The sequence below is a fragment of the Aspergillus pseudoviridinutans genome (assembly GCF_018340605.1).
Source record: "Aspergillus pseudoviridinutans IFM 55266 DNA, scaffold_3, whole genome shotgun sequence".
In the NCBI taxonomy this organism is placed as follows: domain Eukaryota; kingdom Fungi; phylum Ascomycota; class Eurotiomycetes; order Eurotiales; family Aspergillaceae; genus Aspergillus; species Aspergillus pseudoviridinutans.
This window is the reverse complement of record NW_025091283.1, coordinates 3,259,598-3,283,508: the sequence shown is the minus strand read 5'-3', so window position 1 is coordinate 3,283,508 and position 23,911 is coordinate 3,259,598. Positions and strand designations below refer to the sequence as shown.

Sequence of the window (23,911 nt, the reverse complement as noted above, 5' to 3'; positions counted from 1 at the left end):
GATGAGCCCCTCTCTACTGTATACTAGGATGTATGACGGAGCTGACGGTTGCCGCTTGCAGTGGAAAGTCTTGGTTGTGGACGAGACTAGCAGGAAGTTGATATATAATGCGACCAATGATGATGATATTCTCAACCTCAATGTCACCAGTAAGCCTATACACGGCGCTCCAACACATGCGCACCGGCTAATAGTCCTTCCCTCCAGATGTCGAGCAGATCGAGCATAGGCGACCACCCAATCCCGACATGGATGCGCTGTACATCCTGTCACCTCAAACACACATCGTCGACTGCCTTATGGCCGATTTCGAACGGAAAAGATACAGGCGAGCATGGTTGGTCTGGACGTCAGGTCAGTCATTTGTTCTGATCGGAGACTGGACAGTGTAATCTGACATTGTCTGCAGTCCTCGATCCACAGCAGCGCACCAGACTGGACAGGTCACAGATGGCGCGCGAGCAGATTGCCGATTTCCGGGTCATGAATATAGACTTCTTTCCAAGAGAATCGCGTCTAGTCACCTTCCGAGATCCCTGGAGCTTTCCCGTTCTGTTCCACCCTGGCTGCAATCACCTGATTCGAGGACATTTGCAAGATTTAGCGCAGAAGGTGACTCGGCATCATGAATCTTTCTGAGCACTATACTGACTTTGTCGAGGTTGTATCACTGTGTGTGAGTTTAGGAGAGTATCCGATTATCCGATATTACCGGCCTAGGACTCCTACCCACGAAGCCAGCGTCTTGTGCTCCCACCTCGCTCGATTCATTCAGAACGAATTGGACCAGTTCGCTCAATCTCAGAGAGACTTTCCTCCTCCTTCGCCGAGGCCTCGCGGTGTTCTTTTGCTGGCAGACCGCTCTATGGATATGGTTGCCCCCCTCATCCACGAATTTACATACCAATCAATGGTGCATGATTTGCTACCCATAAAAGACGGGGATAAGGTCACCTACACCACTGTTATCAATACTGGCAGTGGTGGCGGGGAGAAAAAGGACATGGAGATTAATGAAGAGGATAATGTTTGGGTTGAATATCGGCATCAGCACATGAAAGATGTGTTGGAGAAGCTGGGTCGAGATTTTGCGAAATTTAGGGAGGCCAATCCTCAGTTCGCGGAAGAGTAGGTGACTCCTGGGTTTCTTCCTGACTTAAGACTTTGTCTATGATTCATTGCCCCCCAAGGTGGGCGGGAAGGAGTTGACATGTGCTGACCTCTACTATAGTAATGACAAGGCCAACGTGAACACGATCAAGGACATGCTCGCGGGCTTAACGGAGTTCCAGAAAGGTCGAGATGCATACACACTTCATCTTAATATGGCAGAAGAGTGCATGAAATTCTTCCAAGACCATAAGCTTTTGGAAGTCAGTTCAGTTGAGCAATGTCTTGCGACTGGTCTAGACGAGAACTATAAGAAGGCAAAGAACCTGGCTGCACAGCTTGTTCAGCTCCTCGATGACGATGCGGTTGTGCGCCCGGACAGATTGAGACTCTTGCTCCTCTACATCATGTATCGGGGAGGTATCTTGGCAGGCGACATCCGGAAGCTCATCGCACACGCCCAACTAACATCACAGGACGGAGAAGTCATTTCCAATCTTGATCTACTTGGAATCAGGGTAGAGAAGCCACTGAAGGACGACAAGCAACCGGTTCAGCCGTTATTCCCAAGGAAACCTCCAGCTGCCACAGAGATGGACGAAGCCAGCCTTTCTCGATATGAGCTGAATGTCAAATTGCTGCTCGAAGAACAGGTCCGGGGCACATTGGATCCTGCACTGTTCCCCTTCACCCGGCCTCATACCACAGCGGATGGCATGGCACAGCAGGATGCTCTCGCGCAAGCGTCTTTGCGAAGCGCCAAACCAACGTGGGCGAGGACTCGCGGTTCTGCCGAGCAGCCACGGCAACGAATCATTTTGTTTATGGCTGGCGGAGCTACATATGGGGAGTCGCGCGCCTGCTATGAAGCGTCGCAGATGTTTGGGAAAGACATATATTTGGCCACATCCCACATGCTAACGCCAAACTTGTTTTTACGGCAAGTCAGCGATCTGAGTGCAGACCGAAGACGTCTTGACATTCCTGCCGAACGGCCCAAGCCCACAGCGCCAGCTCATCTGTTTGAGAAAGATCCTCCTCCTGCACCGGTGCAGCAACAGCCTGCAGCCAAAAAAGCACCCCCTCCCAACCTCAACCCTCCCGTGCCTACAGCCGCTATGCATGCGATGTCACTGGGACCCAACGCGCAGAAGGCCCCCGGCGGAACGCCGTCAGCCGGCTCGAAGCCCCATAAGGAAAAGAAAGAGAAGGAAAAGAAGAGATTGCACTTCTTCCGGTAGTATTTCGCGGGAGCTTTCCCTGAAAGACCTGATAACTGTGATTGCCATTCTCCTTTCCATCCCATTTAGCGCTGCTGTGATACCATCTCATACTGTGTTTCTGGCGCTGAATGAACATATATTGATCTTCGTCTTCAGCTGACTTGTATGATAGTGCTTTATAAAGTAAGCAGCCGTGTAATGTACTATCTGCGCTAATTCTAATCGTCAATCGGGTATCACATAGTAAAAATCAGATTCTATACGCATAAAAGAAAGGCCAAACCCCAGTTCCATCACGTATCCCAAACCAACCTATGCACCACCACTCAGGTACCGTTGCACATCGTCATTCTGATAGAACATCTCCCGCAACTTCTCCCCTCTCCTCTTCGCATCAAAATGCCCCTTTCGCACCTGCTTCGCATTCAATCTCTGCACCTTGGCCGGAGCAGCAGCAGCAGCAGCTACCCTTTTCTTCCCCTTTGCACTCGACTCGACCTCAGCCCCCAGCCCCACAGTGTCAACCTTCAGCCTCCCCTTGAGGGGTTCCCTAATGCCCTCACGCCCAGGAGCCCCAAGACCCAGTCTACTATCCGGATCCCAACCATAAGCGGACAGATACCGGAGTCCGTGACGGGTGCGGTCGAGATGGGACGGTGGATGCGAGTGAGATAAACACAGCTGATGCGCGAGCGATGCTTCATGTGGCCGAGCAAGGCCCTTCTCATCTATACCTGCTGTTTCCCCGTCAAGCGGGAGATTGCACACCTCGCACCGTTGGACCGGAGCTGGGACGGCGGAGGGCGACGGCGGCGCGGAAGCTGTTTCGTTGCGCGCGACGGGTTCTGATGTCTGGCTGGGTGCTTTCTCTTTCGGTAGGACGATTGAGAGGTATCTATCGGCTGGACTTAAGCCGGAGGATGTGGATTGGGGTGTGGTGGCTGTGGTTGTTGAGGTGGTGGTGGTGTTTAGTTCATGTTCTGAAGAGCGGACGAACTGCACGCGCTTGCGACGGATTCCGGCGCCGAAAATGCGCTGGTCTTCCAGCGGAAGAAAATAATCCTCATCGTCGCTGTGGGACATACTTCGTCAGGAGCTTGGTGCCATCGAAATGCTGTTGTGACTCGTGAGGGGAAAATTGTTGGTAATCTAAGATGTTGGCGGTGGTGGCGGGAGATCGGCCGCTATTTGACTGACGCAGCTCCGGCTGCTGTTTTAGTGTTTCAACGGGATTGCATTCCAGAACCTGTTCACTCTTTCACTTCTTCAATTTGTTGGTTTTTATTTCCCATTCGCTCATTTACTACCAGGTTACACAATGCCCATCCCCATTATTGTTCAGGGGATCCGGGAGGGTATAGACTCGATTCCGTATGCCTACACAGTTCTCAAGATTGCGCCATGGGTGCTGCTCATCGCTGCCCTCAAGTACTATTTTGGGGGAGCTCGGAATGGCTCAGAGCGGGTGATGCACTCGAAAATTGTCATGATTACCGTAAATTCACCATGGTCGCTTTCATTTCATCAAGGATCCTTACTGATACAATGCTCTAGGGAGGGACATCAGGCATTGGCGCCAGCGTCGCCCATGAGCTTGCATTACGCGGCGCCCAGATCATCCTCCTCACCCACCACTCCCCCTCAGACATCTTCCTGATCGATTACATCGAAGACCTGCGCAAGTCAACAGGCAATCAACTCATCTTCGCTGAACAAGTCGACCTCTCCTCCTTACATTCCATCCGGACCTTTGCGACCAAATGGATCGACAACTATCCTCCACGACGACTCGACATGGTCATTTTGTGCGCTAGCACCGCCTTGCCCGCCTCCAGCCGGGGACGAATGACAATAGACGGCTTGAACGAGGAGTGGCAGGTCAATTACCTGGGAAACTTCCACCTACTGAGCATTCTGAGCCCCGCGCTGAGAGCGCAGCCCGCTCATCGAGACGTGCGGGTCATTTTCACCACATGCTCGAGCTATATTGGCGCGAAACTCGACACCAAGCAATTAGAGGCAGTGACCAGTGGTTCGAAACCGGCAGGGCAAACAGCGACCAAGAAGAATGGAAAGCCACAGAAGAAGGCATCCACGGAGAAGGGAGCCAGCCTATTCGGCCTGAGCAAACTCGCTCTGATGATCTTCGCAAACTCCTTCCAGAAACACTTCAACTCATATCAACGTCCGGACAAACAGCCGAACGGTACCCGCGTTATCGTCGTTGACCCGGGCCTCAGTCGAACTCCGGGAACCCGTCGCTGGCTGACGGGTGGCTCACTCTGGGGTCTGCTTATCTACCTTCTCACCTGGCCACTGTGGTGGCTTATCCTAAAGTCTCCTCAGCAAGGTGCGCAGAGCATCTTGTATGCGGCCATGGAGGCGCGGTATGGCCGTGGCGCCGGCGGGTGGATGGTGAAGGAATGCCGGGAGGTTGATTTCTCCCGAAAGGATGTCAAGGACGAGGGGCTCGCCAAGGAACTCTGGGAATTCAGTGAGAAGCAAATTGAAGCGAAGGAGAAGGAGGGTGCACTCAGACGTGCTCAGACTAAGTCGAAGGAGAAGATGACGGAGAAGGACAAGAGCGGAAAGCAGCAAAATACAAAGGGCTCGTCAACGTCCGGAGCTGGTGCCGTGAAGGAGCAGAGCTCTGGATCCAGAAGGAGCCGCAAAGCAAATCAATAGATTATATTGAAGCCCCTCAGTTAGAACTATGTGTATAGAATTACCTTGCAATTCTGGCTTTTGCATGTGTACAGGATGAGAAGAAAAGAAAGATTAAGGGAACACAACCAATTATTTCTGCTATATGTACCTGAATCGAAGGGATATGATATAGATGTCACCAAGAAAAGGAAATTCGTCTCTTTCAGTCTACAATATCTCATAAGTCTAAGCCAATGCGCTCGTGCACTTTTCCAGCTTCTCGCTCGCAGAGAACCCTTTAGACCCTTATTTTCATTCGCAATGATTATTTACTTCTTGAGCTGTTCCAGCAGCTCGGCAGGGGGCTGTTGACGGTAGCCCTGGGGGTTGTTCTTGGTCCAGCGCCAGAGGTCCTCGCAGGCCTGCTCGAGGGTACGCTGGGCCTTCCAGCCAAGCTCCTTGTTGGCGCGAGTAGGGTTGGAGGTGAGGTTGAGAACGTCACCAGCGCGACGGGGGGCAACCTCATAAGGAAGGTCACGGCCAACGGCAGCGGAGAAGGCGCGGATCATCTCGTAGACGGTGCTGCCCTTGCCGGTACCCAGGTTCCAGGCGCGGACGCCGGGGTTGTTGGCGCGCAGGTAGTTGAGGGCCTTGAGGTGGCCGTCGGCGAGATCGAGAATGTGGATGTAGTCACGGATAGCGGTTCCGTCGTGAGAGGCATAGTCTGAGCTTGCATTAGCATAGTCCACTAGTCTTTTACGTCTCGAAACTGTCAGAACACATACCGTCACCGAAAACGAGCAGCTTCTCACGCTTGCCGGTAGCAACCTGAGCAAGAAGGGGGAGCAGGTTGTAGGGGACGCCCTGAGGGTCCTCACCCATGATGCCACTGGGGTGAGCACCAGCGGGGTTGAAGTAGCGAAGGAGGGCAGCGTTCCACTTCTTAGCCTCATCCTCCTTGCCGGCCTTGGTGGCATTGTTGCGCTGAGCGTTGATCACGTCGGTGATGGCGGTCTCAACGGCAAACTTGGTGTTTCCGTAGGGGTTGGTGGGGCCCAGAGGGCACTCCTCGGGGATGGGGATCATGTTGGGGAAGCGGGTGGCATCACCGTAGACGGTGGCAGAGCTGGAGAAGACAATGTTGGTGACATTGTGGCGGACCATGGAGCGAAGCAGGCAGATAGTGCCGTAGACGTTGACCATGTAGTAGTCCAATGGCCTTTCGCCGGACTCGCCAACAGCCTAAAATAGACTATGGGTGAGCAATTGATCGCAATACACGCTCAGAAAGAAAGAGAAGATATACCTTCAGAGCAGCAAAGTGAATGACACTATCAATGTCGGGGTGGGCCTCGAAGACCTTGTCGAAACCAGCCTCATCGGTGACATCCAGCTGAACGAACTCGGCCTTCTTGCCGCAGATCAACTCGATACGATTCAGAGCTTCTACGGAGGAGTTGTACAGGTTGTCAGTAACGACGACCTTATAGCCAGCCTCGAGCAAAGCGAGGGTGGTGAAGGAGCCAATGTAGCCAGTGCCACTGTGGGTAGACACGAAGGTACAGAGTCAGCAATCTAGGCCTGTTGGGAGGTGGGGGGATAAGCTGAGCTATCTTGGCTGATACGTACCCCGTAACAAGAACTGAACCAGCAGACATTATGATGACGAGAGATTCAATTGATTGAGATAAGAATACAACAAACTAACAAAAGATGACAGTCGCAGAAAGAATGAGATGGGATTGAATTAAAAGAAAACAGAAGAGCAGGAGGAAGAGGCAGGGGAATGCCGACGGGGCGAGGGGCACCTGGAGATTTAAGGGGAAGACCAGCTTATTCTGGTGGGGGGACTGCGGACTGCGGAGGGGCACACTCCCAAACCCAGACCATTACTGACGACCACTACGCACAGCTGTGGCTTATTCTTATCCAATACGCGGTAGTCGCTATCTATTCCTGCATTTCATCCATTCTTCTCTTCATCTATTATCCCTTGAGTCGGACACTGCTTGAGTCCGTCATGCCATGTTCCGAATAAGGAGTAGTATCATCTCCGAGTGATTTTCATTCGTTTGTTGATCGACAAAATCCAGCGGCACAGCCAAAACCGACTACGCGGCGCCACATAGTACGATCGGCTCTTTAATTAACTCTACTGGTGCGAGCATACGTATGACAGTCAGCCGAGAATTTGATTTCATCTATCTGAATAGACCAGCAGGACAGGATACAGATGCATGCTGCACAGTAAGCATATGCAAGAATCAAGAATTGACCGTTGGCAACCGAATTCAATCGACGGCTTGCATTCGGCCCAGCCTTTAGGAATCCATTCGGCTCATTGTAGCTCGCATTCGGGATGTGAGCTGCGAACTGGACCCTAGATATCTGTCACCAGCTCGGCTTGCAAGCCTGCAAGAAGGTATTCCCAGGGAGAGCAACAAAGCAATTCGGCATTCGTTGCTTTCAGTCGTCGCTGAGTTCGCGAACTATCCAAGAGAAATTCGGTGTAACAAATAGCTTAAATCTTGAAATCTACCAACCAGGCAACCGGTGTCACTGTTTGTAGGTTGCCAGCTATTGTCTGTTGGACAAGAACTTCGGAGGAGAATTGGAAGCGGGTCCAGTTCCGCTTGAAGGTGGGCCAACTTAGCAGCTTCGACCATTCTAAGGAGACGATCTAAGGGTCTAATCTCGAGAACCAGTCAAAAGGTAGACGCGAGCGCAAAATGCCCCTTGGCCACTGACCACTAAGATGGCCACGTTGCCGACTACATAAATTTCAGTCTGAAGATCCCTACATACACAGTAGTATGATAATGAATGATACACATGTCTGGCAAACGCATGGAGTTTAGCGCAGTATTCCGCCATCATTGCTACCCTTTTACGAAATTGTATCCAGAATAAGGAGTATCTGGTGCTTGATGAACTGAAAGTTGTGTAGCGCCGACGACAAGATATGGCGCCAGGAGGCGCCCAATACGCAGTACTCCGTAGAGAAATGAGCACGAATAAGAGTACATTGAGTTGCAAATCCCTTTTTCCAGTCGCAAAGATACATGAGCGCGGAAAGTCTCTTCAGATATGTGCGTTTTCGACACCCACTTGAAGTAAAAGTGTTAGAATTGTAAGGGGGTCAAGAGACCCCTGTCCCTGCTCGGGTGTTATCCACTCCTGCACCCTGGATGACAAGCTCCATGGCACAGCATCTGCGATGTCATGAATGAAGTCCATAACATGCATTGGACAATGTCACCATTTGGAAGTAGCATGAATGCCAATCAGACAAGACGTGCTGTGCGTGGAGTCTTCTCCCGCTCTGTAGCACGCAACCAATATGGCAAAACAAATAAACCGTTCATTATATAGTAATGATTTAGCCGAGAAGTTCGACATCAAGTCCAATGGCACGCATAAATAGGTTGACGTTTCCTAGTCGTTGGCTGGCCATGTCGGCGGGCAGTGTCTTGCTGTATGTCACTGTTTCCATCACACGATCCCTGAAACATGTTAGCATCCATCTGGCAGGTCGTACAAATCTCATGGCAAACAATAAGATGTCGAGAGAAAACTCACTTCACTGCAATGACCAAGCGCTGCTGCTGCTCAGGGCTCGCCCCGATGCCAACAGCTGCCAAAAATTGCCAGACATACATATCGTCGCCAGCGTTGATCGAGGCGGGGAAAATATCGCCAAAGATTGGCTCGAGTGTGTCGAACAGCACGTTGAATTTCTCAACCCATTGTTGCCAGTCACGCTCCGCAGCCTGCCCAGCTTCCTTTACAATCTCCGCACGGCTGAGCAACATAGTCAATATTCCCAATCCAATGCGTGTCTTGGCCACTAGCTGCACGTGAGTCTGCGCAATCACAAGACCCAGAAGCCCAATAATGATGTTGAATGGTGCCTCGTTCACATATCCCAAAAGACTGGGCATGACGGCCTGCGAGAACAGATCAATGGCCTCCCTAACCGCAAGCGAAGGCTGGCTCTCGCCTGGAACAGGCTGTGCGCTTCGAACCACGTCCAAGGTGTCCAAGTGGACAACGATCATTGTGAGGATTGTGACTCGCTGTTCTTGGTCAATGTGACGGAAAATGCGTGGAATAGCCTTCTTGCCCTTCGGATAAGACAGGAAAGCAATAAATGGATGTGGAGTGTTCGTGTTAGGCACAATAGGCTCCATGACCTTGAGTTCTTTCCACAATTTCTGGTTCAAGGAACGGATCTTCTGCCGCCATTCCAAGTGCTTCTGGATGGCTTCAGAATCATTCTCCTCAGGCAGAGGGGGCATGGTGCGCTCCATGTCTTCCATCTCCATCAAAGTACTGTACACATTTTCAATGTTCATCAGGATTGACTTCCGATCACTGAGGCTCAGGTCCGTGGTTTGCTTCTTGGCAGCCTTGGCTCCCTCTGAGGTCTCGGGGCGCTTGATGTTGAGCATTGGCTTCGGCGCTTTGGCATTGCTGAAAGAGATCTTGCCCAGACTGCCCTCAATAATCAACTGCTTGTTCTTCGGTTTCGCTTTCGCCGCTTCAACTGCACGCTGAACCTGCTGCTGCATCCTTTGCATATGGTTGTCGGCACTCTGGAGATTTCTTCGCCCATGGCCACCAAGACGGTTACCTGTCTGAAGCAGGTAGGTCTGCGCAAAGTGGCCAAGAGGCTGATGCGGATGCTGCCGAGGCGCACCACGGATCTGGCTGTAAACCTGGTAGTAAAAGTCCTCCGCTAAGACCGCCTCCAAGTCCGCATCCGCAACATTACCCGCGGCCGCCACAAGCTGTTGCAATTGGATCCGCGTGATGAAGTTCTTGTCTTGAGGGGTCATCAACCCATTGCCCTTTGACAGGAGGAATATCTTGTGATTGCGCTTTGCCCGCTTCGCATCCTCCATTAAATACGCCATGCGTTGTTCTTCCGTCAACTGCATTAGCTGCTGAGGGTTGGTGATCAAAGGAAGGCCGGTATTTGCTCCCTTTATAGCCTGCGGTGGCGGATGCTGTTGTGGAGGCTGCTGCACTCGCGGGGGAATCGCCTGACGCTGCGGAGGTGCCATATGTTGGGGCGGGATATTGGCATTTTGCAGGAGATGCAATGGCACATTTGGCGCAGTTGGTGGTAGAGAATATGGCTCTGGGACCATGGAGGGATGATGCAGAAGATGTGCTGGCGGCACATCTTTGGGAAACTGGGCCTGGAGAAACTCAGGCGGCAGTTGTGAAAATGCTTCGGGAACGTTTGGCAGCTGCTGGGTCCGTTGAAGATGCGAAAGATCGGGCATCGCCATCGGCATAGAGACCGGAGGCTGGACCGGAGCAATACCGTGACTACGTAACTGAGCTTCGACCTCCTCCAAGCTCAACATTTTCTTGGCTTGCGATACAGGCTCGTGAACATGTTGGTAAACATGTTGGTGAATATGCTCGTGAACAGGCTCATGAATAGGCTCTGGCTTCTTTTGCAAGCCCCAGACGCTGGACTTGGCTTGCAGGTCAGGGATATATCCTGGGTCCTGGTATTTCTCATAGCCAGTACGTTTGGGCTTGTCTGCTGTGACGCTAGCTGCTGGAGGCTGAGCAGCAACTTCTTTGACCGAGCCCCCACTAGGAGCGCCCGGGTGTTGTAGATTGAAACGAACTTGCTCCTCACCGATAGCATCTGCAACCTGTGCTGTCTGCCCGAAAAAGTCAAAGTCCTTGCCGACTGAACCTGTGCCAACGTCGCCGAACGTGTCCTCGTTAAAGGCATCTTGATCATCGTTCAGCTGATCCCCTAGACCATCGTAAGTGTCCTCAAAATCGATGCTGTAAACACCGATACGCAACTTCTGGTTAGCATTGTGTCTTCATTCATATGGCTGCGACTCAAAGTCCATAAGAAATGAAAGCGACTCACGCATCATCATCGTCGCCTAAGCGTCCTGCCCCAGCACGGGCGACTTCCGCGAAGGGATCAGGAGCTTCGAAAAACCCCCTTTTTTCCCCCGCGGGAGCTCGGTCCCTCGGTAGGGTAGTATCGAAGCCGAAGAACGACATCTTCGGCTGGAGGTTGGACGGGGACAAGGTAGATTGAGGGGATGGCAAGATCTACCACGGCATTCTCGTAGTGGGATGAAGTTAGTTCAGTGCCCGTCTGATATCACCCGCTAGTCCAATTGGGTTAGTGTCAGCGAAATTATTGCCTGAGGCAGATGGTCGTCACGCCACACCGCCATAGGACACGTTTCATACAATACGGAAAGACTCCTTGATGCAACAAAACAGGGATTGAGGCATACGGTTCAAGGAATAGTGTGCACAAGTGCAACATATCAGACCTTTTGAATACAAACAGTGTTTATTTGAAACTGAAATGCAACAGCTCTCCATGGAGTCTAAAATGGCACAACTTGATCGACTTCAGCCCCAATCTGATCTCCAAACCAGAATGGATCGTCACATACTAACCTCTGCCAGCCCCATACAGAGAATAGATAAGAAGACATGTCTAGATCCCTCGTCCATCCTGATAGAGTTGATCTTAATCGTGTAACAACTCTGGCATGAATCGATTCCTTCTCGTCCTGTTGTTTTCAAAACCGGTCCTCCTCAAGGAAATGCGCCGGGCCTAATTTGCCAAACAAGGCAAAGGGTGGCTAAAAGTAATTGCATAATTACATTGCGTGGCCTGGCGTTCGTGGATACTTTCTAGATAGCTTCCACTGGCGTCGCTTCAGACGGGACGTTTTCTATAGCTCATTTCACATTCATCTCAATAATCTTAATCAATCACGATAATTTCTGACTTGAAGACTGGCTTGGCCCGGTCTATCAAGGCCAAGTCAACGTGAATGTCATTGTTCCACATCCCCTTTTGATCCTTTAATCCTCGTTGGCGTCGCACCAAATCCGTCGGCTTTGACGACGCAAAGACCAGTTCAGCAACTTCTCTAGGCCTGATCGAAATTTCTTTAGTATCTTCTGGCCGTGCCTTTCCTATTCTTTTTCTCGTCATTCGTTTCGATTTCGTTGATCAAAGTCACCTTCGCCCATCTGTTGTACGAGCTTCCGCAGCAGGCAACATCATCCTTCTGATCGTCAACCTTCTTCTCAGCCAGGGATCTCCTGCCCGATAGCAGAGTGAGAGATTCATCATGTCTTCGGGTCCGAAATATATGCGATACTTGGTCTTTGCTGTGGTGGTTCGTCGGTCCTTGAATTTCCGCCCCCATGCCCTCTCGCAGTGCAACTGACGCAGTACCAGGGGTTGGCAGTATTCTTCTTAATCTCTCGCAGTTCAATTCCCATCCCCGAAAATATCGGATCGAAGTTGAATCCCGCGAATTACAAAGATACCGTCTCACAATCTGACAAAGCGCACAATGACGCGGCACCAAAACCGCCGGTGAAGGAGACTCCGGAAAGCACGAATATTGCGCCAGATGGCCGAGTAAATGCGACGTTTGTCACGCTGGCTCGCAATTCCGATGTCTGGGATATTGCGAAATCGATCCGACAGGTCGAGGATCGCTTCAACCGTAACTACCATTATGACTGGGTCTTTCTCAACGACAAGCCATTTGACGACACTTTTAAGAAGGTCACCACATCCCTGGTGTCTGGAAAGACATTCTATGGTGAAATTCCAAAGGAGCACTGGTCGTACCCCGATTGGATCGATCAAGAGAAGGCCAAGAAGGTTCGAGAGGAAATGAAACAGAAGAACATCATCTATGGTGACTCCGAGAGCTACCGCCACATGTGCCGCTACGAGTCCGGTTTCTTCTTCCGCCATCCACTGATGCTGAACTACGAGTACTACTGGCGCGTGGAGCCCAGCATTGAGCTTTACTGCGATATCAGCTTCGACCCGTTCCGGTTTATGAAGGAACAGAACAAGAAGTACAGTTTCGTTCTTAGTTTGTATGAATATTACGACACCATTCCCAGTCTATGGGATAGCGCCAAGAAGTTCATTGGCAATCACCCCGAGCACATTGCAGAGGGAAATGCGATGGGTTTCTTGAGTGATGATGGAGGGAAGACATACAACAAATGTCACTTTGTGAGTTGCCGTCATTACAAGTCCTGCTATTGCTGTTCCTGACTGGTCATCTTGCTCAGTGGTCCAACTTTGAGATTGGAAGCTTAGAGTGGCTGAGATCGAAGCAGTATATCGACTACTTTGATGCTCTTGACCACGACGGCGGCTTCTTCTATGAGCGATGGGGAGACGCCCCAGTTCATTCCATTGCGGCCGGCATCATGCTCAAGAAGGAAGAGATACACTTTTTCAACGAGATTGCATACTATCACATTCCCTTCACACATTGCCCGACCAGTGAGCAGATGAGGCTGGACCTGAAATGCCACTGTAATCCTAGCGAGAATTTCGATTGGAAGGGGTATTCCTGTAAGTTCACTTGCCGCCTTCTTGAGACGTCCATTAACCTCAATGTGTTCAGGCACATCCCGGTGGTTCCAGATCAATGATATGGAGAAGCCAGAGGGTGCTGAAGAGCAAAGTTGACTAGCCGTGCTGGGTAAGGTTTGTCTGGCCTTCATTATAGTGAGTTCTTTTGTTGGACTGCTCTTTCTTTTCCGAGTGCGCATCGTCCATACCGCCTATCATCTATTCAAATTCGTCTGTGATATGATACCATCATCTTAACCAGGAGTATCTATCACCTGGCGGTGGTCTGCCCTTGGAGGTCATCGGCAATGCTGGCGTCAGTACGAATTACCGATAGCTGTCTTCAATTTGACCTTCTTCATGTTCGGCGCCATTCAGCTCTGAGTACACTTGACTACTGAATTCGCTGCTCGCTGCTCTGATTTTACGGACTACTTTGTTTGGGTTAGTATATGTTTATGGAGCATCGGAGGATATAAAAGGATGATGTTTTGTGTTATGGGCTTTCTGATATCATGTCAGAGGAAGAAAACATGGCCCATCTAGCAAACTGCATCATAAAATGTACATAGCTGTTCAACGACAGAAAAGTGACGACAACCTGACCAATTGTTAAAATGAGAATTCTGGAACAAATTGTACAATGTGGGAATCGGCATCCCTCTACTCGCAATGAAAAGTGACCACAGGACCGACTTCTGAGCTTCTAATCCTTCTTGGGCTTCTTCGTACCATATTTCGATCTGCTCGTCAACCGACTCGCAACACCGCCCTGTTAATCAGGCATTAGCAACGGACCAAACCACCAACTACAATCAAAACACCGCGCGCGACACATACCAGATCCATCGCTCCCCGGACCAAGTGGTACTTAACACCAGGGCAATCCTGGGCTCGACCCCCACGGACGAGAACCACACTGTGCTGCTGAACATTGTGACCTACACACGGCAGCCACTATTAGCACAATCGCCTATCGAGTTGACAGTTGACACTCGGAAGAATCCCACCTTCACCGGGAATGTACGCCGTCACCACTTTCCCACTGCTCAGCCGTACTCTTGCAGTCTTCCTCTCACCGGAGTTGGGCTTCTTGGGCTTCGTGATACCAGTCTTCAGGCAGACGCCCTTCATCTGGGCTCTACCAATGAGCGCGGGGGATCGCGAGCGGCGCGCTCGCTGCGATACACGGCATCCGCGACGGACTTGGTTGTAGGTTGCCTGGCGGAAGGGGGAGGTGGAGAAATGACGGGTGATAGGGCCTGCACCTGCGACTCTTGCTGCTGTAACGGCTGTGGGTGTGCGGAGGACGGGTTGAAACCGGGAGATGGTTGGCCTCGAGACTGCCGGGATGGCTGTGAGAGAAGGCCGCTGGACTAGGGTCCGCAGGGTGCGGAGGGCGAGGGAAGAGATAAACGGTGGCATTGTGGCAGTGGTGTGTGTAAGGATGAAATTGAACTTCCCCTTCAACTTCTCTATCGCGGCGTTGACACGGAGTACGGGATAATTTCTCGATAATATCACGTGAGACGAATGCATAAGCTGGCTGCCGAGATGGTTCCTCTGCGGGCCCGGAGAAGCTGGACGCGCTATGCGGTTGGAGCCTTGGCATCTCAGGCTAGTGACTATCGTAATGCTAGAGCTACCTACGATATCAACCTACTCAGCTATCACCTTGACTTCACCACCTTCGTCATACAACTTCCATCTGTCTTCTTCATAGACTAAGAAGATCCATTGATTATAAATCCCTAATTCAAGCTTGTCATCCATAAATCCACACCTTCAGCATCACCACCGTCAAAATGGTATGTCCTATCCTCTCAATTGCCATGGTCATTACCAGACAATCAAGCTTGCAATCCTCGAACACTGTCACTAACGCATTTACAGTCTCTCCGCATAGCACCCCCAGCAAACTACGCTACCCAAGCCTCCAACACAACCACCAGAAACCCCACTGCTCGCCCATCAAAAGGCGCTCCATCCGCCCCCGGTCTCCCCGACACCCTCCGCAACAAGATCACCCTCCCAGCACCCGTGGGTCCCCCTTCTAGCAACCAAACCGCCACCCCTTCATCGACACACCCGCTCGAAGCCCGCCTACTCGCCTGGCGCCAGACCCAGGACGCCATGAAGATGGAGACGCTCCGCCGGGCATACGGGATCGGCGAACCTGTGCGGCGCGGCATGGAACTCAAGATCGTGCGGGACGGCACTTTCCGGCCTGCTGTGCTAGGCGGAAACAAAGGTGGTAATGTGCACGAGGACATTCTGGTTCTTGGGGGACGGGATACAGAGATTGGCTGGGAGGATATTTTCCAAGGTTCGTTGCATGTCCGGGTCTCCGCTGCCGAAATGACGATGCTAATATTTTTTGATGTAGGAGACGAATTCAGGGAACCGCCTTCCTTCCATGATGAGATGGAGAAGAGACTCCGGGTGGAGTTTTGATTGGGTATCGGCTTGCTCTGCCTGTTCTGCTTAATTTTCCCGTGAGCCTAAGTTTCTGATACAGTGTCAATAAAGACCTTGAGATATTAAGACCTGTTTCTCTGCGATGTTTGGCAAATTGCCCTGGAAAGCTACACTAAGACTCTGTATCACTGCATGAACTTGGGTAATTGCTGGTAAACTTCGAAAACGGCTTTCATGGGTTCATTTATGTCCACCTGAGTTCTGTACATCATTCCGATTTCCAACTTGGCCCTCAGGGTGACCTAACGAAAAAATGACTATGTCCTTGAGCGATGATCAGACTATACATTGCTCTCTGAATAATGAGAATGAGGCAGACTGGATTCTGCCCGATTGATAGCAATGTCAGAGGACGATTGCCAGAGACACCCACCCATAACAGTTTGGAAAGACGCTTGAATGAAAGGACTGGGGGTAGTTTGGGCAAATGCCAAGAGAAAGCCACCAGAAAGGAGAACCAGTAACCGGACAAGAGTAAACCAAAAGGGCCATGGCGTTGTTGTCAGCTAAGAACGAGACTAGAGACGAATAAATGGCAAGATGGGAAAGAAGGGGGTATATAGGGACACGGAGGATGGGACACAAGAAGCAATCGAAGCCTGTACATAGATGCGAAACAGAAAGGTAGATCGGGAAATACAATCAGAAACCGCAAAAACCAGATGTTAGAGCACAATCGCGATATCCATGACGCCAGCCCTTGCGTATGGTCAGCCAATATGACAAATCAGATACCATGTATCAAAAGAGACGAAAAGATCGAAAAGACAGACGAGCAGATATGAACAAACAAGCACAGATATGGAGATCACCAAATGCCGTCGGAAGGCACATAACCCTCCTTCAATGGTAGGAAGACTTAAAGATATCATTGGATGATACAACGACATCCAGGACTGCGTTCACTGGACTCACGTTCCCGGCTATACGGAGCTTTGGCTGCCTTGGCGTCTTCTTCGTCGACAATTTCTTGAGGCTTGACTGTCATATGTACCACGTTGGGAGCATCTTTGTTGAACTTGCAGTCTGAGACGCAGTACGTCAGCCAAAAAGTCTAGAGCAGCGTTTACGTAGTTTGTCGCCTACCTGATAAAGGGGACTTGTCATCCAGCAACTTGCCAAACGAAATCAATCGGATAGAACTAGGAGAGGTTGGTTGCGATTCCCAATCTGTCAGACACGTAAAATCATCAGCATACGGTCCGGCCTTCGTATTCTGCGTTGCGCAGTGGACGCCGACAGCTCCGCTCCCTACCTTGTCTCCAATCCTTCCATATCAGTTCCTTCAGTGTGTATACACTCATAGCAAACGGATCGTTACCCTCGACATTGATACCCCGCTTTCGTAAATATTTCCCGTCAATCTCGAAAGGATGACGTGATCCTGTTGTCAAAAGGAGTGTGATGTTCAACGACGGGCCGGAATCCTCCACTTCCTTCGCGGCGGCGTCTGATGCTCCAGGTAATGGCTCAGGGACTGGCGTATCAGCCGTATCTAGTCCTGCGGTATCTGGGGGCTTGTCATTCGTTGGAGAAGCGTCGCTGATGCTCTGCTGGGCGGTGATAATCGGCGTACTGCTATCGTAGACACCAGCGGCTTGGGTGCTCTCCGCATTATCATTTTTCTGGGTGTTCTCGGTCTGAGGAGCAGGAACAGCGGCGTTTTGGACAGGTTCCGAAGAAGAAACTGCGGAGGTATGCGATTGTTGCTGTGATCCTTGAGGCGATTCGAGCGTTGCAGATGGAGCTTCGTCCTTGATCCCTGGTGATGCAATGTCCGATTGCGGAGGGTGAGTGTCGTGAGAAGACATCTCGAGTGCGTTTCAAATCGCCGTTCACAATCGAATCGCGGGAATTAGAGCAGAAGCGAAAGAATAGACAACGTCAAAGAAAGAAATGAAAAACGATTGGATGTGCCTTCCGCGAACTTAGGAGAGGGGGTCCTTGAAGGGGGGAACGGCTGGCGAGAAAGTCGCTTTAAACGAGGCGTGGGAGGGAGGCAACTGACGAATACATTCGAGACTCGCAACCGAAAAATACAGAGAAGAAGAAACAGAGATATCAATAGATAAATGAGAAATAGAATTATGGTGGTGCGACAAAGCACTTGCGTAAAGGAGGAGACGTAAAGGAGGAATCACAGAGGTGGAGTCGTAGGAGAGTTGGAGGACTACTTGGTAGTAGTCTCAGTAACAGGACAGACGAGTCAGGCAAGGATGAAGAGGGGGAAAAGCAAACTAGAAACACACAAAAATGGTCAGAGTAGATAGCACCAAAGACGAATGGGTGATGGGTAGTCAAATCTCTAGTTCAACTAKGAGTTGGTGCTTTGACTCTTGGTTTGATTGTTGGTCTGGCCCACGGTCGCAACCGCAATTTGCCTCCTCTGAAACTCCTTAAAACAGAGGGTGACAGATGTACCTAGGTAACGACTGTCAAAACCTCAAACAAATTATCAATGAATCACAAAAGCAGAATGCGACAGAGAGTTTGAAAAGTGAAATCAGACTTCAAATTTTTATCTACCACCCTATTTTTATTCTTCCGTTTGTCTTTACAAACAACCAACTACTTCGTATATTGCGCGCAGGCAGAATCCCGTCATCGCCGCCGATCATGGTCGCATGCGGAGAAGCAATGTGATCTGCTCCCGGAACTCGAGACTCATGCTAGTAATGTAGCGAGTACATATATGCAGAGTAACATAGAAGTGTTTGCACTTGCCTAGGCTTACTTCGCAATTCTTGCATTGCATAAGATCCCCTCAACTTCGTCGGGGTGAAAGTGTCATTCGATAGGGGACCCACGAGTATCTCCACAGTTGATCTTTGACGGAGACGACCTAGTAAGACAGTATCAAGGTAGTTCCTCCATCTGCGTACACCTTTTGACTGAGACTCCCAGGGCTCTGCGAAGCTGTTTGTCTAAGAACTACTTTGTATGCCTCCATGGTTTGTTTCTGGGTACCAATTGCGATCTAGCGTAGTCGTGCACGAATATGCGTAAAGCACCGCCGCCCTAACCTACCATGCCCGATGATGTCTCCAGCGCCTACTACAGCACCTATGTAGAGTTATAACGAACGGGCAAGGGAGCTCATGGAATTCAGGAATACCTAAGGAATTGTAATGTATGGTTACATGCTATATATATTAATCGGTGAACTCGCTCCCCTTGCGATATGGATGCATCCGAGGATGGATGGCAAGAGCTTATTGCGATGTCGCTTGAATACAATCTGACCAGTGAATTGGGATTCTCCAGTTTCCAGAGTCTCCATCAAGATCAAGCCATTCACCCATAACTTGTTGTGTGAGCAGCAATACAGGAGGACATATCTTGATGAGATATCAACTGTCCCGTCTCCATCGTCCATGTGTCAACACGACTCGTCAAAAGCTTTCCTTGATCTGCCTGGTATAATTCAACACACTGTCGCTAGAATCGTTCCTCGGCTCGCGAAATCCGTGATTCGTCGTCTGAGCTGTTCAAAAATTCAAGTACTGCGCCTCGAGGATGGCCATCTTGATGTTGATGGTTTGTGTCAAAGTGTCTTATGGTTCTCTGCGTGGTTTACTCGCACGCGCCTGCCATTATATCGATAGTAAGAAACAAATTCTGGCTTTTATCTCTCTCCCTTTCAGAGGTTAGTCTCAATGGCAGGGATGCTGAACGCACGAAGGAGTTACCAAGAGATGTGATTCATTGAACCAGGAGACTGTGTGGACTTTCAAAGCCTGGTATCTTGTCTGCAAGCAGTAGTGTACGTTACTCGTTTGGCCTCTGGAAATGCGCAACGCGGTTGACGATTTTCAATAAGATCTCGACCCGGACGTCATATGGATTGTCGAAGACTTGAGAAATAAATCTCACCTGGCATTATGCGACGAGTTGTCAGATTCGGTGTCTATATATCGAGGATTCGCCATTTTCAAGGATGTTTAGAACGCCATCCGCCTGTCCAGAGTGCCAGGAGCTATATCCGTAACGTCCTCTATGGCCGTTCTTAGCATCTATCTTCATAAACGAGAAAGATATTTTCCCTGATGGCAGTTCTCTCGAGGCTCCTCTTGGCCAAATATCTTATGGTTGGTTGGCGTTTTCGGGATTGCCTTAATTGCGACACGATCATGGAGATATCAAGATGACTACCAAGCCATAAATTACTGCGGAGACAATTGTGACGGACAGGAAAATAAGATCTCACCATTGCAGGTGATCAAGCCTCTTGAGCCAAGATCACAATAACTTGAAGAAATGATATTTGAACATCTGTTACGGAGTCTGGGACTTAAAAGCAGAAACAGATTCTGGCCGGAAATGCGAGAGGCTCAGGAAAAAATTGCTCTTCTGACCTCGTTAGATGCAGCTAACCACCGAAAGGCTGCGAAGAAACTCTCACAACTTCAGAGAAGCTCCTGGACGATGTGGTTTCTCAAAGCCATCAAAGTTCTATGATTTAAATATCATTATCAAGATCCACCCTCTAGTTACAAGGATAAGGGAGATATGAGGTCCAAAAGTACTCAGTAGACCGAAAGATAAGAGCTCTTGGAATCTTATGGTCTGGATACCATGTGGTCCGAGCGGCTAGCGTTAAACACCCCACAATTCGGCAGGCTTGCCGGGCCCTTGCCGCACCTGGGGAGAGCTAGATAACCCTTATCATTACAGCCTCCTCCTTTAATCATGATTCTCCTATAATTTCCATATGATCATGTATTATAGAACAGTCTTACTTTCTTTATAACATATGCTAGTTACGCTCTACTCAATATAAAGGAGAATGTATTGTTCACCTGGGTTCATTCACTCTGGACCTAATAGCGACATCACTCATCTAGATACAACAGCGAGTTTTTACTTGTTTATGTTCGCAGTGGCTCATGATTTGCGATTATCAAATCAAACGATGCGATGTCACCTGCACACTAATAATCTTCCCTTTTCTCCTTTCATCTTTTCAGTAGTGACATGACAATCCCCTTCTTTCTGCGCACTCTTCGGTACTACAAAGCAATATCCCCACGACTCTGCCAGTCGATCGTTCCAATAAGCTCTCCCGGATAGCCTTCCCATGGGTTCAAGCTCGTGGTTACACAGTACAGGGTAAGCTCAACAATTCTCGACTGATATTTGATGTAATAACTTGAGTTTTACTGCGAATCGGAGATTGATTGAAAGCAACACTGACTTTGGTCAAGTGTTCAAGAGGTTTAGAATAATCCGTTTAACACTTTGAGGATTACCGTCTTGAGGGTCTTCAAGAGCTCACATCACGAACAAGCTCATTTGTGTTCTTCTACTCCTTCGACGGTGAGATGGAGTCAGCAATTGATATGTACTGGTTTCACAATGACACTCCTACTGTCGTGACTCAGATACTTCGCGACTTGGACAAGAAGAGGAAACTCGCTATTGTCTTGGAACTGACTGAGCCTGCCTTTTTCCTGCCCGAGGCTACGGGCAACAGGCCTGTTGTGCTTCGGGGCCGCTGCACGTTGATTGTAAAACGGCCGCTGAAAATCAAACAGGTCATGGTGGCCCTGGATGGTTTCTCGTATATCAGATGGCCCAATCGTAAGAACTGATATTAGCCACTTCCTTATACTCCGTGATGGCTGTGCTGACTAACATTGACTCTTGGGGCAGGGATTCGCGAAATGGGAAGCATTGTCAATTGTCCTTTGACACTATTTAATTCGAAGAAGGACTCCAAGATTCAGTTTCAGTATAAAGAGCCCGAGAAACCCATCACAGAAGTTGAAGCGCCGCAGAAGAGGTTCAAGACCGTGTGCAAACTGGCTGACAAGCTCCACCTACGTTCCCCAAGGACCGAACCGGATGTCAACTCCAAATGCTTTTCACCTGGGAAGTACTCTTATGATTTTGAAATGATACTACATTCCGGCCTGCCCGAATCAACATTCGTTGAGGGAACGATAGTTCGCTACCATCTCAAAGCCAGCGTCCAGTGTCACTTTATGCTCAGGGGGATGTACAAATCGACAGAGGTCGACGCTGTTCGCTGCCCAGCCGATGCTTACGTCGAAGACTCCGTGGGCGGCAATTGGTCGCTACATGTTGACGGAGTTCTGCATGTGGACATCACACTTCCCAGGAAAGGAATCGCTCTAGAGGATTGCCTTCCCGTTTTATTCAAGTTTAAAGGGTACAATGACACCAGGTTCCGCAAACTTCACGTCTTTCTGGTTGAGGACGTCAGATATTTTATGCGGGATGGGACGCGGGCCGGTAAGGCTCCTTATAAAAGGCGTCTCTTACATGAGACGCGGGATAACGACCTCAGACCGGAAGTGCACTGGCAACCAGAGGGCGAACTCCCTGAAAAGGAGCTCGACACATTTGAAGCAAAATCGACAAGATTCCCCATGTCTTCTAACAACTGTGACACTCCAGACGACGATTCTCTTCCTCCGAGCCAAACGATTGACCTCGACCTCACGCTAAATATGCCTAAGTGCAAGTCGCACAGAGATGCTTCAGACTGCAGGTTTATGCACTATGACACCAAACTTCGGAGTGTCGAAGTAACGCATTTCTTGGAGGTAAGACTAAGCTGATCAAAACTATACTTTCCACATCCTGCTTCACCTTCATGACTGCACTACTTTCTATGTTTGGACACAAACTGTTCCTTTTGTATCAACAAGCTTGGTACGAGCTGTCTTTAATCTGACTATCTGGATACAGTTTCAGGTGTACGTTTTCATCAATGGCAGCCCCGCTACAAAACCTTTTGAGAAACTGGTCCCCTTGACACTCCGCTCTTGCTACACGCATGCAGCAAATTCGACCTTGCCAGGCTATTTTGAGGAGCGTTTGCCGGTTTACTCATCTCTTGCCTCGGATGCCCCAGCGTCGACTCCTGATCATGATCATGATCGCTGATATGTACTGACTTGGATTTTCTCCACTCGCTTCACATCATTCTCAGATCAGTATGCCAATCTTTTTGTATCTGCAGCGGCCTCTGAGCGACCTGCTCCCGGCTGGACAAGGCGACAGGTGGTGCTCATTTTCCCGTCATTTCCGGCTAGCATGGCGTCGATCTTCCCCATGTTGAATTGCGAGCATCTTCCTGAAGCGTTGTACAATCTGGACCTCTGAGACTAAAAGGATTTCATTTTCCATCTCAGATTCCTTTATCATCTGCATACTTGTGTTGCAGGGAGACCGGTTCACTCTTGCCTCAAGTCCACCTCATGTATGGTTCATGTATGCCTCATGTATGCCTTCAGAATCTCCGATTAATAAGCCAGTCGAACGAATGAAACGATGAAATATCGGAATCAATGACCGTAAGAACAGAATCTCCACAAGCTTATCAAGGAATTGAGTTTTCCCAAAAAACCAAGCTCGGAAATCATGGTTCGTCGACTGCTTTTTTTGCACGGCTTGTGGGTACTTAGGGCTTTCATCAGGTGGGTAGCAATTACATCATTTTCTCCCGTTTCTCCATCACGACCAAACACAGTTTCTCCTTCTCTGGAGAATGGGGATCAATTCTCGAAAAAGACATCATTAATACATCATGAGCGGTATTATTCGAACTGCAGTTGTACTCAAAGCTCATTCTGCTCAGGCTCACTTCGAGGACGCTGAGCAGGAGCATTTGGCTAGAGTGTGCGAGGGATTTATGGTCGCCTTCAGCTCTCCTGTACTCAGAAGCTGATATTTATGACGGGCAAAAGTGCCAAAGATGAGATCAACGGAGGAGAAGGATGAAAAATGAGCAGAGAGAGAAATGAAAGGTTGACCAATTACGTCTCTATTGAAGACTGACCCACAACCATGGATAAAGGATCCATGCAGATCTTGGGAAAGCCTATGGCCTTACTCCGTACTTTTCTTCAATTACCGCATTAGGAAACTCGGTATCGAACTCTATGACTTTCTCGCTTTGACTAAGCGAACGATGTCCACTCTGACTTCATAGTTCATGTCCATATGCCAGTTAACTATTTCTATGGGTCTGCCTCGCGCGGGTGCTCAAGTGTTTACATGAATTCATTCACATTGTCCTTGAGTC

At 49.7% G+C, this 23,911-nt stretch overlaps 10 protein-coding genes across 10 annotated transcripts; 5 read left to right on the top strand and 5 right to left on the bottom strand.

The window, feature by feature from the left end:
* Positions 1 to 28: 28 nt before the first annotated feature.
* Asppvi_004895 (Sec1 family protein) lies at positions 29 to 2,351 on the top strand (the record flags this gene model as incomplete). Its single annotated transcript, XM_043300834.1, has 5 exons — positions 29 to 149; positions 208 to 354; positions 410 to 612; positions 662 to 1,128; positions 1,232 to 2,351. The coding sequence occupies 5 exons, from the start codon at positions 29 to 31 to the stop codon at positions 2,349 to 2,351; spliced, it is 2,058 nt and encodes a 685-aa protein (XP_043156769.1).
* A 294-nt stretch (positions 2,352 to 2,645) lies between these two features.
* Positions 2,646 to 3,416, bottom strand: Asppvi_004894 (putative G-patch domain protein; the record flags this gene model as incomplete). The annotated part of the gene is made up of 1 exon (XM_043300833.1): positions 2,646 to 3,416. One exon carries the CDS (start codon positions 3,414 to 3,416, stop codon positions 2,646 to 2,648), a length of 771 nt encoding a protein of 256 aa, XP_043156768.1.
* Positions 3,417 to 3,651: 235 nt separating this feature from the next.
* Asppvi_004893 (putative oxidoreductase) lies at positions 3,652 to 5,018 on the top strand (the record flags this gene model as incomplete). The annotated part of the gene is made up of 2 exons (XM_043300832.1): positions 3,652 to 3,828; positions 3,888 to 5,018. 2 exons carry the CDS (start codon positions 3,652 to 3,654, stop codon positions 5,016 to 5,018), a joined length of 1,308 nt encoding a protein of 435 aa, XP_043156767.1.
* A 290-nt stretch (positions 5,019 to 5,308) lies between these two features.
* Asppvi_004892 (NAD-dependent epimerase/dehydratase family protein) lies at positions 5,309 to 6,637 on the bottom strand (the record flags this gene model as incomplete). The annotated part of the gene is made up of 4 exons (XM_043300831.1): positions 5,309 to 5,703; positions 5,765 to 6,221; positions 6,286 to 6,520; positions 6,609 to 6,637. 4 exons carry the CDS (start codon positions 6,635 to 6,637, stop codon positions 5,309 to 5,311), a joined length of 1,116 nt encoding a protein of 371 aa, XP_043156766.1.
* A 1,721-nt stretch (positions 6,638 to 8,358) lies between these two features.
* On the bottom strand, positions 8,359 to 11,024 carry Asppvi_004891 (deadenylation-dependent mRNA-decapping factor PAT1; the record flags this gene model as incomplete). Its single annotated transcript, XM_043300830.1, has 3 exons — positions 8,359 to 8,482; positions 8,559 to 10,793; positions 10,885 to 11,024. The coding sequence occupies 3 exons, from the start codon at positions 11,022 to 11,024 to the stop codon at positions 8,359 to 8,361; spliced, it is 2,499 nt and encodes an 832-aa protein (XP_043156765.1).
* A 1,097-nt stretch (positions 11,025 to 12,121) lies between these two features.
* Positions 12,122 to 13,497, top strand: Asppvi_004890 (glycosyltransferase family 15 protein; the record flags this gene model as incomplete). The annotated part of the gene is made up of 4 exons (XM_043300829.1): positions 12,122 to 12,169; positions 12,232 to 13,032; positions 13,092 to 13,380; positions 13,433 to 13,497. 4 exons carry the CDS (start codon positions 12,122 to 12,124, stop codon positions 13,495 to 13,497), a joined length of 1,203 nt encoding a protein of 400 aa, XP_043156764.1.
* A 589-nt stretch (positions 13,498 to 14,086) lies between these two features.
* Asppvi_004889 (mitochondrial 37S ribosomal protein uS12m) lies at positions 14,087 to 14,805 on the bottom strand (the record flags this gene model as incomplete). Its single annotated transcript, XM_043300828.1, has 3 exons — positions 14,087 to 14,152; positions 14,221 to 14,321; positions 14,391 to 14,805. The coding sequence occupies 3 exons, from the start codon at positions 14,803 to 14,805 to the stop codon at positions 14,087 to 14,089; spliced, it is 582 nt and encodes a 193-aa protein (XP_043156763.1).
* Positions 14,806 to 15,185: 380 nt separating this feature from the next.
* Positions 15,186 to 15,834, top strand: Asppvi_004888 (proteasome maturation protein; the record flags this gene model as incomplete). The annotated part of the gene is made up of 3 exons (XM_043300827.1): positions 15,186 to 15,188; positions 15,274 to 15,706; positions 15,767 to 15,834. 3 exons carry the CDS (start codon positions 15,186 to 15,188, stop codon positions 15,832 to 15,834), a joined length of 504 nt encoding a protein of 167 aa, XP_043156762.1.
* An 892-nt stretch (positions 15,835 to 16,726) lies between these two features.
* Asppvi_004887 (uncharacterized protein) lies at positions 16,727 to 17,669 on the bottom strand (the record flags this gene model as incomplete). The annotated part of the gene is made up of 3 exons (XM_043300826.1): positions 16,727 to 16,884; positions 16,945 to 17,028; positions 17,114 to 17,669. The coding sequence occupies 3 exons, from the start codon at positions 17,667 to 17,669 to the stop codon at positions 16,727 to 16,729; spliced, it is 798 nt and encodes a 265-aa protein (XP_043156761.1).
* Positions 17,670 to 21,179: 3,510 nt separating this feature from the next.
* Asppvi_004886 (uncharacterized protein) lies at positions 21,180 to 22,770 on the top strand (the record flags this gene model as incomplete). The annotated part of the gene is made up of 3 exons (XM_043300825.1): positions 21,180 to 21,438; positions 21,511 to 22,427; positions 22,573 to 22,770. 3 exons carry the CDS (start codon positions 21,180 to 21,182, stop codon positions 22,768 to 22,770), a joined length of 1,374 nt encoding a protein of 457 aa, XP_043156760.1.
* Between the last annotated feature and the right edge of the window lie 1,141 nt (positions 22,771 to 23,911).